At 38.7% G+C, this 14,866-nt stretch overlaps 2 protein-coding genes across 2 annotated transcripts in view; one reads left to right on the top strand and one right to left on the bottom strand.

The window, feature by feature from the left end:
* Window positions 1-14,866, top strand: part of LOC144688937 (TLE family member 5-like) — a 647,395-nt gene that overhangs the window by 167,392 nt on the left and 465,137 nt on the right. The gene's annotated exons all lie outside the window — the stretch shown is intronic.
* The window catches only part of LOC144688926 (guanine nucleotide-binding protein G(q) subunit alpha), a 114,279-nt gene that overhangs the window by 3,842 nt on the left and 95,571 nt on the right, over window positions 1-14,866 (bottom strand). The window contains exon 4 of the mRNA XM_078555962.1: window positions 6,067-6,195. Within this exon, the coding sequence (XP_078412088.1) occupies window positions 6,067-6,195 (129 nt within the window). The remainder of the gene's footprint in view (window positions 1-6,066; window positions 6,196-14,866) is intronic.

Here is a 14,866-nt window from a genome sequence, read left to right as displayed (position 1 = left end):
TGCAAATGATAGGGTGATAAGAAAGAAGTGCATAAAACAGACTAGATAAAAGCAACTATTCTCAGTTGTTGAGAGCTGAAAAGCAAGGGCCCATAGATACAAGAATAAATATTGGAGATTAAGTCGAGGGCATTCTTTACATTGTGGCATTCAGTTCCAGGGTTCGTGATTGAGGCAAAAATGTAAACATTCAAGGTCAAAATAGATAGCTAGAAGACTGAAATGGGGCTGTGGGAATATGGGAAACAGGTTGGATAAATGCGATTTAGGACTATTTGCTTGCATCGAGGGAAAAGACCAACCCAACTGGGGCAACTGGCTAGTTGCAGTTTTTAAACTTATAGTTATTTCTATATATTTAGATTGACACCAGAATTATATGTTAATCAAAACTACTTTTCTGAATGGAATATATTTGTATCTTCAGCAACAAGGACAAATTCCTAGCTAACTAATTTTACAATTGCAGCGGAGGAGTAATTTACTGGCAACACGTTTACACATAGATTAAATATAACACATACATTGACAAGAGTCGTGGCTGTCAAAATGCTTCTCATTTTTTCTGATTACTCTAAGAGAAGTTGAAAAATTAGCAGTTATAAAAAATGTGAAAAAACTGACAATAAGTTATCATGTGGCAGAGCATCATACAGTCAAGAATAGCTGCAAAAAGCATATAACACAACCAAGTGTTGAACTTCATAAGTCCTGGGACGATGTAAAATCTCAAGAAACTATCTTTCCTGTAGTTTAATGAATGCTCCAACAATCCTGAATTGAAGCTGTACTGTTCTTATGATACAAAAAACATCTGGAGTTACATTATAAAAATACCCTTCCGTCGGCTAATGTTTTTTGTTAGATTATGCTCGTGAAGCACCTTGGGATGTTTTACGATTTTAAAAATCACTACATAAATGCAAGCTGTCATTGGTTTCATGTGATTGTCTACTTACAAACATCAAATTGAAGGGGTGCATGAAAAGTAGTGAATTTCAGAAAACAGTGGAGAGTTGCAAAGTAGTTCTTCCATAATCAACAAATTTCCACCTCAAGGGAAATACCAACAGGAGGACCATGCACTTTACCACAAGCGGGATTAAAAAAATCAGAAGGACCAAGTCATTAGCAGACTATTCATTTTTGACAAGCTGACTCAAGAGAAGACCAGTTGGCTCTATGCCATGAGGAAACTGCAATAGGCAGGAAAAGGTAAAAAAGTAGTTCTTAAATTGATAGACCTTACAAGAATAGAGGGAAAAACTGTAGGGTTAAAGTAGGTAACCCAAATAACACTGCTAAATCTTTCCAAACTGTTGCTATTATTTATTGTAACTGGGATATGATCAATTCTTCCTTTCTCCTCCCCAGTCGAGAAAATGAGGAAAGTTTACCAATAGGTTCACATCTGCTATGGCCTCATTGTGCTAATTCCTCACAAATTGATCAAAATTTCAACTTAAAATGCTCAAGAAATGTAAACATCAGAATTCATAGGAGATAGTGCCATTATATATCAACACCAATAGTCTATGTGTCCTATAATTATACTTTCCAATTACCACTGCAGAGCACACAAGGCCTAGGTGGTCTGAAAGGAATTATTTTAACACTGTTAATCTGTTTATTTGAATTTAATTACTGCCAACATCAATATTGATTGGAAAATATAAAATCAAATTTTGAATCAAAGCAGTTAGGGCGTATAAAATGTTTCAAGTAATAATGTTGAAATGGTGTATTTTGACTGTGCTATAACATTAAGCTTATACATTAATTGAAACAAAAGAGCCTGCGGGGTCTTGACAAGGTGGATGTGAAGAGGATGTTTCTTCTTATGAGAGAATCTAGAACTAGTCACTGTTTAAAAACAAGGAGGTCACCCATTTAAGAGAGACGAGAATTTTTTTCTCAGAGAGTCGTGAGTCTTTGGAACTCTTCCTCAAAAGGCAGTGGAAGCAGAGCGTCTTTGAATATTTTTTAAGGCAGAGGAAGATAGGTTCTTGATAAGCAAGAGGGTGAAAGGCTATAGAGGGTAGGTGGGAATGTGAAGTTGAGGTTACAATCAGATTAGTCATCTCATTAAATGGTGGAGCAGGTTCGAGGGGCTGAGTGGTCTACTCCTACTCTTAATTCATGTGTTCATTGCACAACATCTAATGGAGGTACGCAAATGAACAAGAACAAAGATGTGTATGAAGTCCATGTTTTGAGAAGTTATTTAAAACTAATGCCTAAAATCTAATGAAGAACACAGCAATTTATGTAACCTTGGAGATATCAAAAAACAAATATCTAAGTGGTGTTGAATTATTCTTTTTTAGTTAAATTGCTCTTAACTTTATCCTTCTACCTTCTTGTCCTCATGCCTTCTTAGTCAATAATGTGTTATTTTTACAGATGTGTTGATAACCAACTTCCTAAAGTTAAAGGAAAATACACTGACATTTTAAGTTCTTTGTCTCACAGCCATCATGAGAAATTCCAAAAGGTATGCAATTGAGGGGTGCGGCAGGGGGGAATTCTTTCACACTAAAATAAAGATGGCACAAAGTTCTACTGATCTTGGTACTGCTATAAAAACTTAAGTGCATTTCAGCTGTTAGTTAGGGAGGCAGTGGCGTATGGTAATGTCACTGGACGAGTAATCCAGAGGCCCAGGCTAATGTTCTGAGGACACGGGTTCAAACCCCACAGCGGTGGAATTTAAATTCAATTAATAAATTTGGAATTAAAAGATAGTCTAATGGTGACAATGAAACCATTGTCAACTGTCGATCTGGGTTTTTAGGGAAGGAAATCTGCTGTCCTTAGCCTGGTCTACATGTGACTACACGTGAAATGGCCTAGTAAGCCTATCAAACCACTACAAAGTCTACAAAAAGGAATGAAACCGGATGCATCACCCGGCATTGATCTATGCACTGGAAATCACAACAGCAAACCCAGCCCTGTCAACCCTGCAAAATCCTCCTAACATCTGGGGGCTTGTGGCAAAATCGGGAGAACTATACCACAGTCTAGTCGAGCAACAGTCTGACAGTAATACTCACCGAATCATACCTTGGAGGCAATGTCCCACCACCACTCCTGTCGCTAAGTATGTCCTGGCCCACCAGACAGAGACCCAGCAGAGGTGGTGGCATAGTAAAAGTGCTGTGATTAACAGGATCCAAATAGTGAGGGCTTGGAAAAAACCCTGAAGAGCTGAAAAGGTAGCCGCACAGTGGTATGCCATTGGGAGGAAGCTGCCCTGGGAGTCCTCAACATTGACTCCGGACCAAACGAAGTCCCATGGCATTAAATCAAATATGGACAAGGAAACCTTCTGCTGAGTATCACCCCTCAGCTGATGAATCAGCACTCCTCCAAATTGAGCACTTGATGAACTTCAAGTATAAGAAGTTTCTAAGTGTTGTGAAAAATGCTTTGAACAGGACAAGTTATTGCTGATGAATAAGAACAGGTGGTTGCATGAAGAATTAAAACCAAGACTGACGAACTACTGGAACGTCATTGTGAAAAGAGCAACAAAATTCTTGATGTTCAATGCAATCTGGAGAACAAAAAGGATGAGATGTGCAATGTGGAAGAGTAGATCTAGACTTCAAAATTTTCCTTATCTGTTTTTAAAAAACAAACTGAGGATCTAACGAGTAAACTGAAAGTATTTAAGGAGCAGTCAGCAGCCATGGAGCAAAGATTCTAAAATGAACAGGATGCCAATGCGAAACTGACAAACTAGTATAAGGGTTCCGCAGATGAATCTGAAACAAAGGCTGAGCTCACCAGAGCAGTTGCCGAACTAAATGAAAAGATTAATAAGCTTGGAAAAGAATTGGAAAATATGAGTGTAAATATTTGAATAAAACTGCAAGAGATGGAGATGAATGTTCTATTTTGCAAGCATCAACGAGAAGAATATGAACACATGCAGATAGTTGTAGCACATCTCTTGGATAGCAAATTGAGTAAGAGGAGAAAAACTCCTTCAGTGCAGCTTTGTTTATCTGGTGTGGAGAAAAACAATGAAACAACAAAGTCTGTTGTGGAGGGAGTGAGTGAAAAGATAATTTTGAAGCTGGGTGTCAATCAGCCATACACACTTCCCATAGCAAACTTAAAAGGCCCATTGAAGGCATGTTTCCATCAACAAAGAGTAAGAAAAACCCCATGTTCTTCTGTATTAAAGTTGAGAAACGTGTATGAAAGTCATCTGCATCATATAATGTGACCAAGACATCTAAATGTGTAGAGGGGGAGGCCACAAGAATAAATGTTCAGCACCATTCGCAACTCCTCAGATACTGAAGCAGTCTGTGCCCCAATGCAACAAGACCTTGACAACATTTAGGCTTGGACTGATAAGTGGCAAGTAACACTTGTGTCACACAAGTGCCGGGCAATGACCATCTCCAACAAGACAGAATCTAAACATTTCCTTTTGACATTCAATTAATTACCATCGCTGAATCTGCCACCATCAACATCCTGGGGGTTACCACTGAGCCAGCCATATAAATACTGCGGCTACAAGAGGTCTGAGACTGGGAATTCTGCAGACAGTAACTCACCCCCTGACCCCCGCCCAAAGCCTGTTTACCATCTACAACGCACGTCAGCAGTGTGATGGAATATTCCCCTGGCTGAGTGCAGCTCCAACAACACTCAAGAAGCTCAACACCATCCAGGAGAAAGCAGCCGCTTGATTGGCACCCCATCCACCAACTTCAACATTCAATCCCACCACCACTACCGCACATTGGCAGCAGTGTGCACCATCTATAAGACGCACTGCAGCAACTTGCCAAGGCTCCTTCGACAGCATATTCCAAACCTGTGACCTCTACCATTTAAAAGGACAAGGGCAACAGATGCGTGGGAAAGCCACCGCCACCTACAAAGCTCCCCTTCAAGCCATACACCCTCCTGACTTGGAACTATATCACCATTCCTCCACTGTCTCTGAATCAAAATCCTGGAACTCCCGTCTCCCAACCACCTGGCTTGCAGCGGTTCAAGGCGGCTGCTCACCTTTTTAAGAGCAATTACGGATGGGCAATAAATTCTGGTCTAGCAAGTGATGTCCACTCCCATGAACGAACAAATTTAAAAAAAATTGTTACATTAAAAAGCAAACTAAATGAGAAGTTCATTACCAGTTTTTTTTTTAAAGCTTCTTAGGAGCTGGTGCTTCATATATGCCACATACTCCATGGGGCAGTGGCAGAAACTTACATGTTCTCAAAAAGACCTGACACAGGGTCAGGTCCTGCAATTTAAGCACATTTCAAGTTCTGTTTATGATTGGGTGAAGTATCATTATTATTCTACGTTTACAAAGTAACAACGTTGCCCACACATTTTCACTACTAATAGTTCTGGGTAAGATGGAAAATTAAGCTTCATTACCTTGCCATGAGAAGTAGAAGGTTTTGAAATACAGAAGATAAAATGAAAACTAGCATTTTAAAAGTTTTAAGGTCAAAGAACAAGGGAATTTTAATCGCAGCTTTCTTTATTAAAAAAAAAGCTTCTGAGCACAGTTCATTTAGTCCCTGGTGTTTAGTACATGGCAACCTACCAGTTTGACAAATGATGCCTTGTAGAGGTAGACCAAAATAACACTATTGTAAACTGAACGACCTAATTTTCTATGGAGATCCGCCCTACTTATCCACACTACAGCCAACCTCTCATAGCAGTATTTCCAAACTAGTACAAACGTGAATTTTGTTATTAAATTATGTTTAATTTCCTTTGTTCAGAGATTTAATTACCTTTGAATTTTTTTAAGAAATGTTTATCCAGCGCTGTGAATCAGCTTTACCCCAAATAAACCACCTTATATTAAAAGGGTAGAAAAACACACAAGGCAGAATAAAACAAATCCCACAGCAGTATTTCATCAGCCTTATTAAAAAGAGATCAAATTTGAAATATGAAGGGTTATACTAAATTTCTGTAAAAAGTCATGTTTCCAGAATGAACATGTACAAAAATGCAATGCAACAGAAGAAGAGATGTAAAATCAGTTACTGATTTTCAGGAACCACCTTTTACCTGAAAATGATGCTTTGTAAGTCGAAGGGGTATTCAATGATTCCTGTTGTTGGGATTCGAACTCTAAGGACATCCTGCTGGGTGGGCAGATAGGCAGGATCCGATATACGATCCAAATCGCTAAGATAGCTATAAACAAAGGAAAAACACATGAATACAAAAATGACAGCATGTGAAGCCCCAATGATAAATTTGTGAATGTGCTTCCCAATATATATTTGGAATAACCCTTAGGGGCTGTTCTATTTTCTGTGAGATGTGGGGGCGGAATCTATTTCCTTATGACCTCCATATCTCAGAGAATTGTGCAGATATGTCCCATGATACAAGCAGTGTTCTCTCAGGACAAAAGATAGACACATTTTGTTTCACCTGCAGCCACATACTCCATCAAAGCTGACAGTCACCTTGACAATGCTGTACTCATTGAAAAGAAACTTAGCTAATTGTTCATCTTGCATGACTTTAAAATGTTTCTTTCCTTTAGCCAGAAAACAAATATATTTCTAGAAAATGAAACAATAACACAAAAAAGCTCAAATGGAAAATTAGCTTTTGGCCAAAATCAACATCAATTAATATTGAGCAAAATTATATGGTGGCAAATCAACAGTAAAAAGGGATGATATAACAATTACTTTGATAAAACATTTAGAGCTGCTAAATAGCAGATCTGTTACTGTCTTCATCCACGTTGTCTCAAGACTGAATGAGAGAAAGCAAGCATGCAATTGGTTTCTTTTCCCATGTGATCAGCTTCATTAAGTGAAATATCCTGCCATTTGGTAAACTAATTTACCATCCGCATCTCCTCCCATGCATTCAAGCACGTATGGGTGTCACTGGTGAGAATAACCTTCATTACGCATCTACATGAAGGCGGTAGTGCTACGGTTCACCTTCTTGGTCTCCTGCAGTCTGTGTGGCAAAGGGCTGCCCCATGATGCTTTCAGTCCAAGATTTTGACCGTGACCACGAAAGAATAGCAGTACATGCCCGAGTCACGAAAATTTGTGACTGAGTAATTTGGAAGTGATGTTGTTCCCAACTGCTGCTTTTTTCCTTTAGCTAGTGGAGGAGGTTTCTCTTTCCGGACAAAAGACCTTTATATTGAAAGCAATGTAGAAACTTATACTGCAGAAAATTATTTGAAATTGCACTTTGTCAACCAGTATAGGAAATTCTATAAAATCTATAGAACCACATTTCTGATATCTAATATTTGTCAGTGGAATTAACCGGTTACAAGAGATGAGAACTTGAATTTCTCAGCAAACAAAATGGTATGACAACAACCTTATATATTTCAAATTTCCACTGAATTGAACTGAACTGAACAGGATTGAGCAAGTAGATGTAACATTTGAGGCTTACTGCTATCCTGCAAATGGAACTCTAAAATACCTTGCTGCTTTCCTCTCTTTAAGCATTTTATACTTCAGTTGGTACTGATATCTTCCTTCAGTAGGATTTTTTTCTCTGCTTCTTCTGAGACTTCAGCCCAATCTCTTCATCTCGTCCACTTATTCCCAGCTTTGAATTGTGCATGAGAGTTTCCCTATTTCATGGAAGTTTTCCTGTCCAATTTTCTCCCATTTCAATGTCAACTTGCATTAACACAGTAATGTGCAATAGGTTGGTACAAAGACAGCACTCATTAATCCTCCAGCCCTCTGCAGCATCTTTTGGCAGAACAGCTGCTGTTGAAGATTTCAGAAAATTGTATTGTGATTTTCTCTCAGATGGAAAAATGTTTGAAGTTTCAAGTTTGCACAGAACTATTCCTTACCCCCTCTTAAAGTGCCCTCTATGGCAGTAAAGAATTAAGAATTGTCCCTCAGAAGTGCTCTTTACTACAAATAAAAAAGATTACATGTTGTTCTGTTTGAGTTAATGTGTAAAACAAGATCACATTGCATACTGCCGTACTTGTTTAGACATATGCATTCTACTGCAGGCATAAATCAATTTGACGTGTATTGCAGTACAGAAAATGAAGTCTGAGGAAATGTCACTTTACAAGGCTTACAAGTGTGTTTACTGTCGGATTATCTAAAAGGGTGCAAAGTAGGCAGCAAAAAAAGGGATCTAAATAACACAAAAATGCAGTTCAAGTCAGAAGTAAAAAGTCAGGATTTTTAGACATACATGTTTTCCTGCACCAGATTTACATACGTGAATCTGGGGGGGTGGGGGGTGGGAGATCATCCCTGGCGTAAGGAAGTTATTTCATTAACTGCTATTTGAATTCTAGTTTGCAACCAAAAGTCAATGCCTGTACCTTTAAATTCACAGAATTGCAATTTCCAGCTGGACTAACACAAGAGACCAAGGGAATATGATATGTTTTTCACGATTACTGAAATTTGATTCAACTTGTTTCAAGCTAATTTATAATCTGTTACAGTCAAGTTCAGAATGTTCAGTTTTAGCTGCCCTTTAAGATAATGAGATGACATCACTTGTAAGCAGAGGGTTGTATACAAGTTATGTACAGTTCCCAGTATGTCTGCCTTCCCAAAACAAATGGGCTTCCAAAGACTGGTGAATACTTAATAAAATTTGATTAAAATGCAGAAAAGTATTCAAGATGACAAGGCAATCATCAAGTACCCCATGGACGGTGTAACAAAAATTCAGATTTTCCCCAATTTCTTTGTTCATTTAGTTTTGGCAGATCAGCCAGACAATTATTTAAAAAAATGCTTCTAAACAGTCTGTACACAGAAAGCTAATGAAACATGCACTGCATTTTCAGTAATGTGGAGAGGATCGGCTACAATTGAATTCCCTTGCTTCCACTAAAATGAAGGAAACAAGAGACCTTTAATTACAATTTTATAAAGCATCCTCTCTTCAGTGCACTGGAGCTTTAGGGATAGGTACCATCATTTATTCTGCATACAAGGTACAACATTTTGTATCAGAAAACATAAAACCTAGTTGTGCAGTGCATGAAGATTATGGCACAGAGTACTTATTCCCACACTGTATTTACTCTTTTAGTTCATGGGTTCAAGGGCTGCTTTAAAGCTGCAGATAAGCACATTAAGATACAAACATTAAGGTTTGGAGAAACTAAAATTTAATCCATGTTGCCAACTAGTTCTCATTCACAGTTTAATTTGTGGATAACAAATCTGTACACAACTAAGGAATCTAATGTCAAGAACATACGATGACAGTACCTCAAGTCATTTCCTGCCTTTTGTTTGTATCTGAATTACAAACTATAGCAATCACAGATTTTAACATGGGTTTCCTAGCTGAAACCAAATTACACATTGATAAAATTACCACATATTAGAATTATATTAAAATATTTAAAGTATATCAAAAATTCAACCCAGGAATTGTTTTGGATCTGCTGTGGCTGAAGAGCACCCGTCAATGCATGATCAGAATAGCGTTACTGCGATTTGGCCTCTACTTCAGTATCCGTTATAAATTTCCAAAATATGCACCCCTATCCTGTTGTGACTAATGCAGAATTAATTTTAAAGCCAAAATAAGGCAAAATTACATTCAAGTACAGAACCAATTGTAAAAAATCTATTTCTTCATATCCGTTTACAGGCCTTTTTCTTAGCAACTCTGTTCCAAACCATGTTAAGTTTGCAATTTAAGAGGGTAGGGATGTTTGAGTTAGAGGCTCTATATAAATGCAAATTGTTTGTCTACAGCTTTAACATATTATGCAATGTATTTTTAGATCTTAGGTCACCATCAAATTCCTCTTGCCTACTGCTTTTATCTTTTAGCACCTGCTACATCTACTAACAAATGTTATTTGCTAGGTTTATTTTAATAAACTAAAAATGGGCTAAAGGAAGTCAACTATTGCATTAATGGATTTTTCATGAATTTAACATTTCAAAGGGCTAAATAAACAGACTGTTAGTTCCATAACCCAAAATGCTTCCATGTCATGAAATTGTGAAAAACAAAAGGGTTAAAAGATAAAATGTAAATGAATAGCATTATCCTATATATTAAAAAAGATACCAATCTTGAAATAACATTCGGTAGAGCGTAATTAGTTACAGCCGAAGGCAACCAATTCAAACAGATGCCTCACAAATTTGACCTGGGTCTTCTAGTAATTGAACTGCAGAAAGATTTGGAAAGACTACACTGGTGTGAGTTGATTTAGCATATCTTAATGTGTGCAAGAATTATGATCATTAATTATGAATATGAAAAAATAAATATCCATTTGGCAGACTGAATTCCAGCAAAAAGAACATTCCAGGACATTGCTCCATAAGCGGAAAAACAGAAATCTGATCTCTCGCTACTGACACATCTCTCAAAATTTTGGACTGCTAAATTTGAGTGTCAATTGTAGTAATTAATGTGTTTTTGGCATAAATGTAGAAATTTGCCTTCAGGTTAGTTCTGAGAGAGAGAGAGCTTGGAGCAAACAGGCAACCCAGCTGGACTCCTCCAATATTGTAAGAGACAGATTCTGAAATGGAATTGGTCATGGGATCAGCACGCAGTATGGAATTATACGTTTTAGAATATGGAATTCAAAAGTAAGGATCTCTCTGTAGTTGGTTAAATGAGACTACATTATTCAATCACAAGGTGAATTACAGTCCTTGTAAAATACTGAACTTACAAGTCCAAACTTTAAGAACTTACTAAATTAAAGGTGTTATATAAAATGCATGTGTCGCATAGTATTTTACAGAGCGGAAATGGACAATCAACATGAGGATTGGGAAAGATGACCAAATGCAAGGTCAAAAAGATAGGCTTTTTAGAAGGCCTTTAAAAGGTGGGGAGAAGCATAGGTAGACAGTAAACCCATTACAGCTGTAGATCTTTTCTCAACAACGGTGAGGCTGAAGAACTGGGGGGGGCGGGGTGTGTGTGTTGTGTGTGTGTGAGAGAGAGGAGGAGAGTGAACAGAAGGCAAGGTGACCAAGGTTACAGCTGGGACATAAAGCTTTGGGCTTCTTAAAAAAAAATCCTTTGTGAAATGCACTACAAAGGCCATCATTTATTGCCCATCTTTAATTGTCTTGTGGTGAGTCGGCTTCTTGAATAGCTGCTGGCCGTATGATGAAGGTACTCCTCAAGTGCTGTTAGTAAGGGATTTCCAGGATTCTGGCCCAGCAACAATGATGGAATACATATTTCCAAGTTAGGATGGTGTGTGACTTGGAGGGAAAAAAAGCATGTTGTGGTGTTCCCATGCTCCTGCTACCTTTGACAGGTTGTAGAGGTTTTGGGTTTGAGAGGTGCGATTGAAGGAAACAGCCTTGGTGAATTGCACCTTGCGGATGGTACATACTACAGCTAAGGTGTGCTGGAAGGAGTGAATGTTTAAGGTGGTGGGTGGGGATATAATCAAGCCTCTACTTTTTAGAATAAAAGCAAAATATTGTGGATGCTGGAAATATGAAATCAAAACAGAAAATGCTGGAAAAACTCAGCACGTCCGACAGCAACCGTGGAGAGAGTAACAGAATTAACGTTTCGAGTCCGTATCATTCTTCTTCACAGTGGAAGCTGCTGCTTTCTCCTGGATGATGTTGAACTTCTTAAATGTTGTTGGAGCTGTGCTCATCCATGCAATGATGGAAAGTGTTCCATCATACTCCTGATTTGTACTTGCAGATGGGGAAAAGGCTTTAGGGAGTCAGGAGACGAGTCACTTGTGATAGAAAACTCAGCCTTTTACCTGTACTTGTAGTCACAATACTTACGTGGTTAATCCTGTTAAGTTCCTGACCAATGATGACTCCAGGAGGTTGATGGGGGATTTGACAATAAGAGTGCCGTTGAGTGTCATGGGGAAATGGTTAGTCTCTCCCTGTTGGAGATGGTCATTAGTCTCTCAATTTTTGCCACTTATTAGCTAAGCCTCAATGCTGATCAGGTCTTTCGGCATGCCAGCACTGGCCCGCTTTTATTATGAGGAGATGCAAATGGAACTGAATACTACACACTCATCAGCAAACATCCTCACTTCAGACTTTACAATGGAGTGGTCACTGATGAAGCAGCTGAAGATGGTTGGGGCTAAGGCAGTGCCCTAAGGAACTCCTGCAGCAATATCCTGAGGCTGAAATGATTAACCTCCAAAGATCAACAATTTTCCTTTGTGCTAGATATGACTCCAGCCAGCGGAGAGTTTTTCCTATGAGTCCCAATGACTTCAATTTTGCAGGGGCAGGGGTTCCTTGATACCACAGTGTCAAATTGTAGCCTCGATGTCAAGAATAGACACTCTCACCTTATCTCTGGCATTCAACTCTTTCATCCATGTTTGGGATAAAGCTGTAATGAGGTCTGAAGCTAAGTGACTGGTGGAGCCCAAATTGAGCACCTGTGAGCAGTTCTTTGGTAATTAAGTGCCATTTAATAGCACTGGTGGACATCAATTTGTTGATGATTGGGAGTAGGCTGATGTGGTAATTGGCCAGATTGAATTATTCCTGCATTTCTTAAGGATATCCACTCTTCTAATTTCTTTGGTCCACTTCATTCATACTGGCAATGATCAGATGCAATTTCTACTCAAGAAGCTGAATGTCTGTAAAGGGAGAGTAGAAGTGGACAGGCAATAATTTCCTTTTGGACAAACCATGCATTTCATTTGACCAATTTGGTTTCTATCACTTAATCTTTAGTAGTGAGGCCTTCCCTTTGTTTTCAGGTAAGGAATGTTAACTTAAAAGAAATACAGAAAACACTTCTTTTTGTGAAATAGTTAGATTTATGCTAAGAAAGATGGATCAAAGGATGTTTATCCGACAACTCCATAAGTAATACTAATAATGATCACTGTTCACCTTAATTTAACGCTTGCACCCTCCTGTTCAAGAGGTTACCAGATATGCTACAAGAAGTCAACTTTCTCAATGTCAAAGTTCAAATAATGAAGCGAAAGTATTTTTAATATCTATTTAGGAGATATGGCTGGTCACCAATTTTGATTACTGCACATTGGAAGAGAATCGCCCAGTTATCTGTCTTTCAGCTCCCTTGTTCTGTAGATGCCAGAGATGTGTACCACAGGCTGGTTTTCAAAATGTTACTTCAAAAGGTATTACTGCTGTCTAGAAAAATTGACTTAACAAGAGTTATTTCCCAAGATCATGAAACCAATTTACTTAATAGTGTCTATTTGGACTGTGAAGACAAAGTTACGGTGGTCTGTCAAATAAGGGAACCTGATTCCAGGGTTCCCTCCTTTAGGCTTTGTTCTGGGAATAGATGAAAGATCAGTCAGATTTCTGAAGAAAGGACCTTTGAAAAGCACTTGATAGACAGGTCCATAGCCGGGGGGCGGCGGCACCACACTTCAGTCCACATAGTGAACTATATGTACTTATAGATCATATAATGGTTTAATAAAAGCTCACGTATAGGCTTTATGTTACAGTCACAGCCCAAATTTATTAAGATTTGACAAAATATTGCCCTTTTTTTAAAACCAAGAAGGTATGCCTTAAAAGTTGTGTAAACAAGTGAAATCTTCTATACTAACTTTGTTACTACTTCCCTTTTACAAAAAAATATAATTTGCAGTTTATAACTTATTGTACAATTTCATCAATTTAGTAATCTGCTATCTGAAGCATTTGAACACAGGAGATGGTCATGTCAATCTGGTAAATTCACTTTATTAGCAATATTTCTGATCAATTCCTAAACAATCCTATGCTACCAGATCTTGCGCTTGCAAAGCCAAACCCCAACGTTTAGAGAATGACGAGTCATTTAAGTAGTGGTCCGATGAAGCTCTAAAAATGTAGGACATACTATTAAAGAATTCACAATTAGAGATTTGCTGTTCTTTATTCAAGACATGTCCAAATCCAGCAAGACCTTGACAATATCCAGGCTTGGGCTGACAAGTGTCAGGCAATGACCATCTCCAACAACAGGGAATCTAACCATCGCCCCTTGATGTTCAATGGCATTACCATCACTGAATCCCCCACTATCAACATCATGGGGGTTACCACTGACCAGAAACTGAACTGAACTAGCCACATATATACTGTGGCTATAAGAGTAGGTCAGAAGCTAGGGATCGTGCGACAAGTAACTCATCTCCTGACTCCCCTGTCCACAAGGCACAATTCAGGAGTGTGATGAAATATTCCCCACTCGCCTGGATGAGTGTAGCTCCCACAACACTCAAGAAGCTTGACACCATCCAGAACAAAGCAGCCCACTTGACTGGCACCACATCCACAAACATTCACTCCCTCCATTACCAACGCACAGTAGCAGCAGTGTGTACCATCTAGAAGATGCACTTCAGGGATTCACCAAGGCTCCTTCGACAGTGTCTTCCAAACCCACGACCACTACCAGCTAGAAGGACAAGGGCAGCAGATAGATGGGAGAACCACCACCTTGAAGTTCCCCTCCAAGTCACTTACCATCCTGACTTGGAAATATATTGCCGTTCCTTCACTGTGGCCGGGTCAAAATCTTGGAACTCCCTTCATTACAATAACTTTTTATTCACTATGCCTTTTTAAATGAACTTTACTGCTATTCGTGATCAATACAGTCCTTTAACTTTCAGGGTCTGACTGATTCCTTCTCACGCATAGGCACAACATTTAGTGGTTTCCACCCAGAAATTAAGGAATAATTGAAAAAGCTGGTCCGAAGGACTGGCTCCCTATTTTCAGGATTGGAAATTGACCATAGTTCCTGTTCCCATTTGTCTAATGAGTGATCGTTGTCAGATGATATTGGATGGGACCAGAGGCACCTCAGTTATGATTACAAAGGCATATAGCTACCATACACACTGTCAAAGCTC

This window comes from Cetorhinus maximus, chromosome 13 (genome assembly GCF_964194155.1).
Source record: "Cetorhinus maximus chromosome 13, sCetMax3.hap1.1, whole genome shotgun sequence".
Lineage (NCBI taxonomy): Eukaryota > Metazoa > Chordata > Chondrichthyes > Lamniformes > Cetorhinidae > Cetorhinus > Cetorhinus maximus.
Note: the sequence above shows the minus strand (reverse complement) of the source record. Positions and strands in the feature narration are given on the sequence as shown.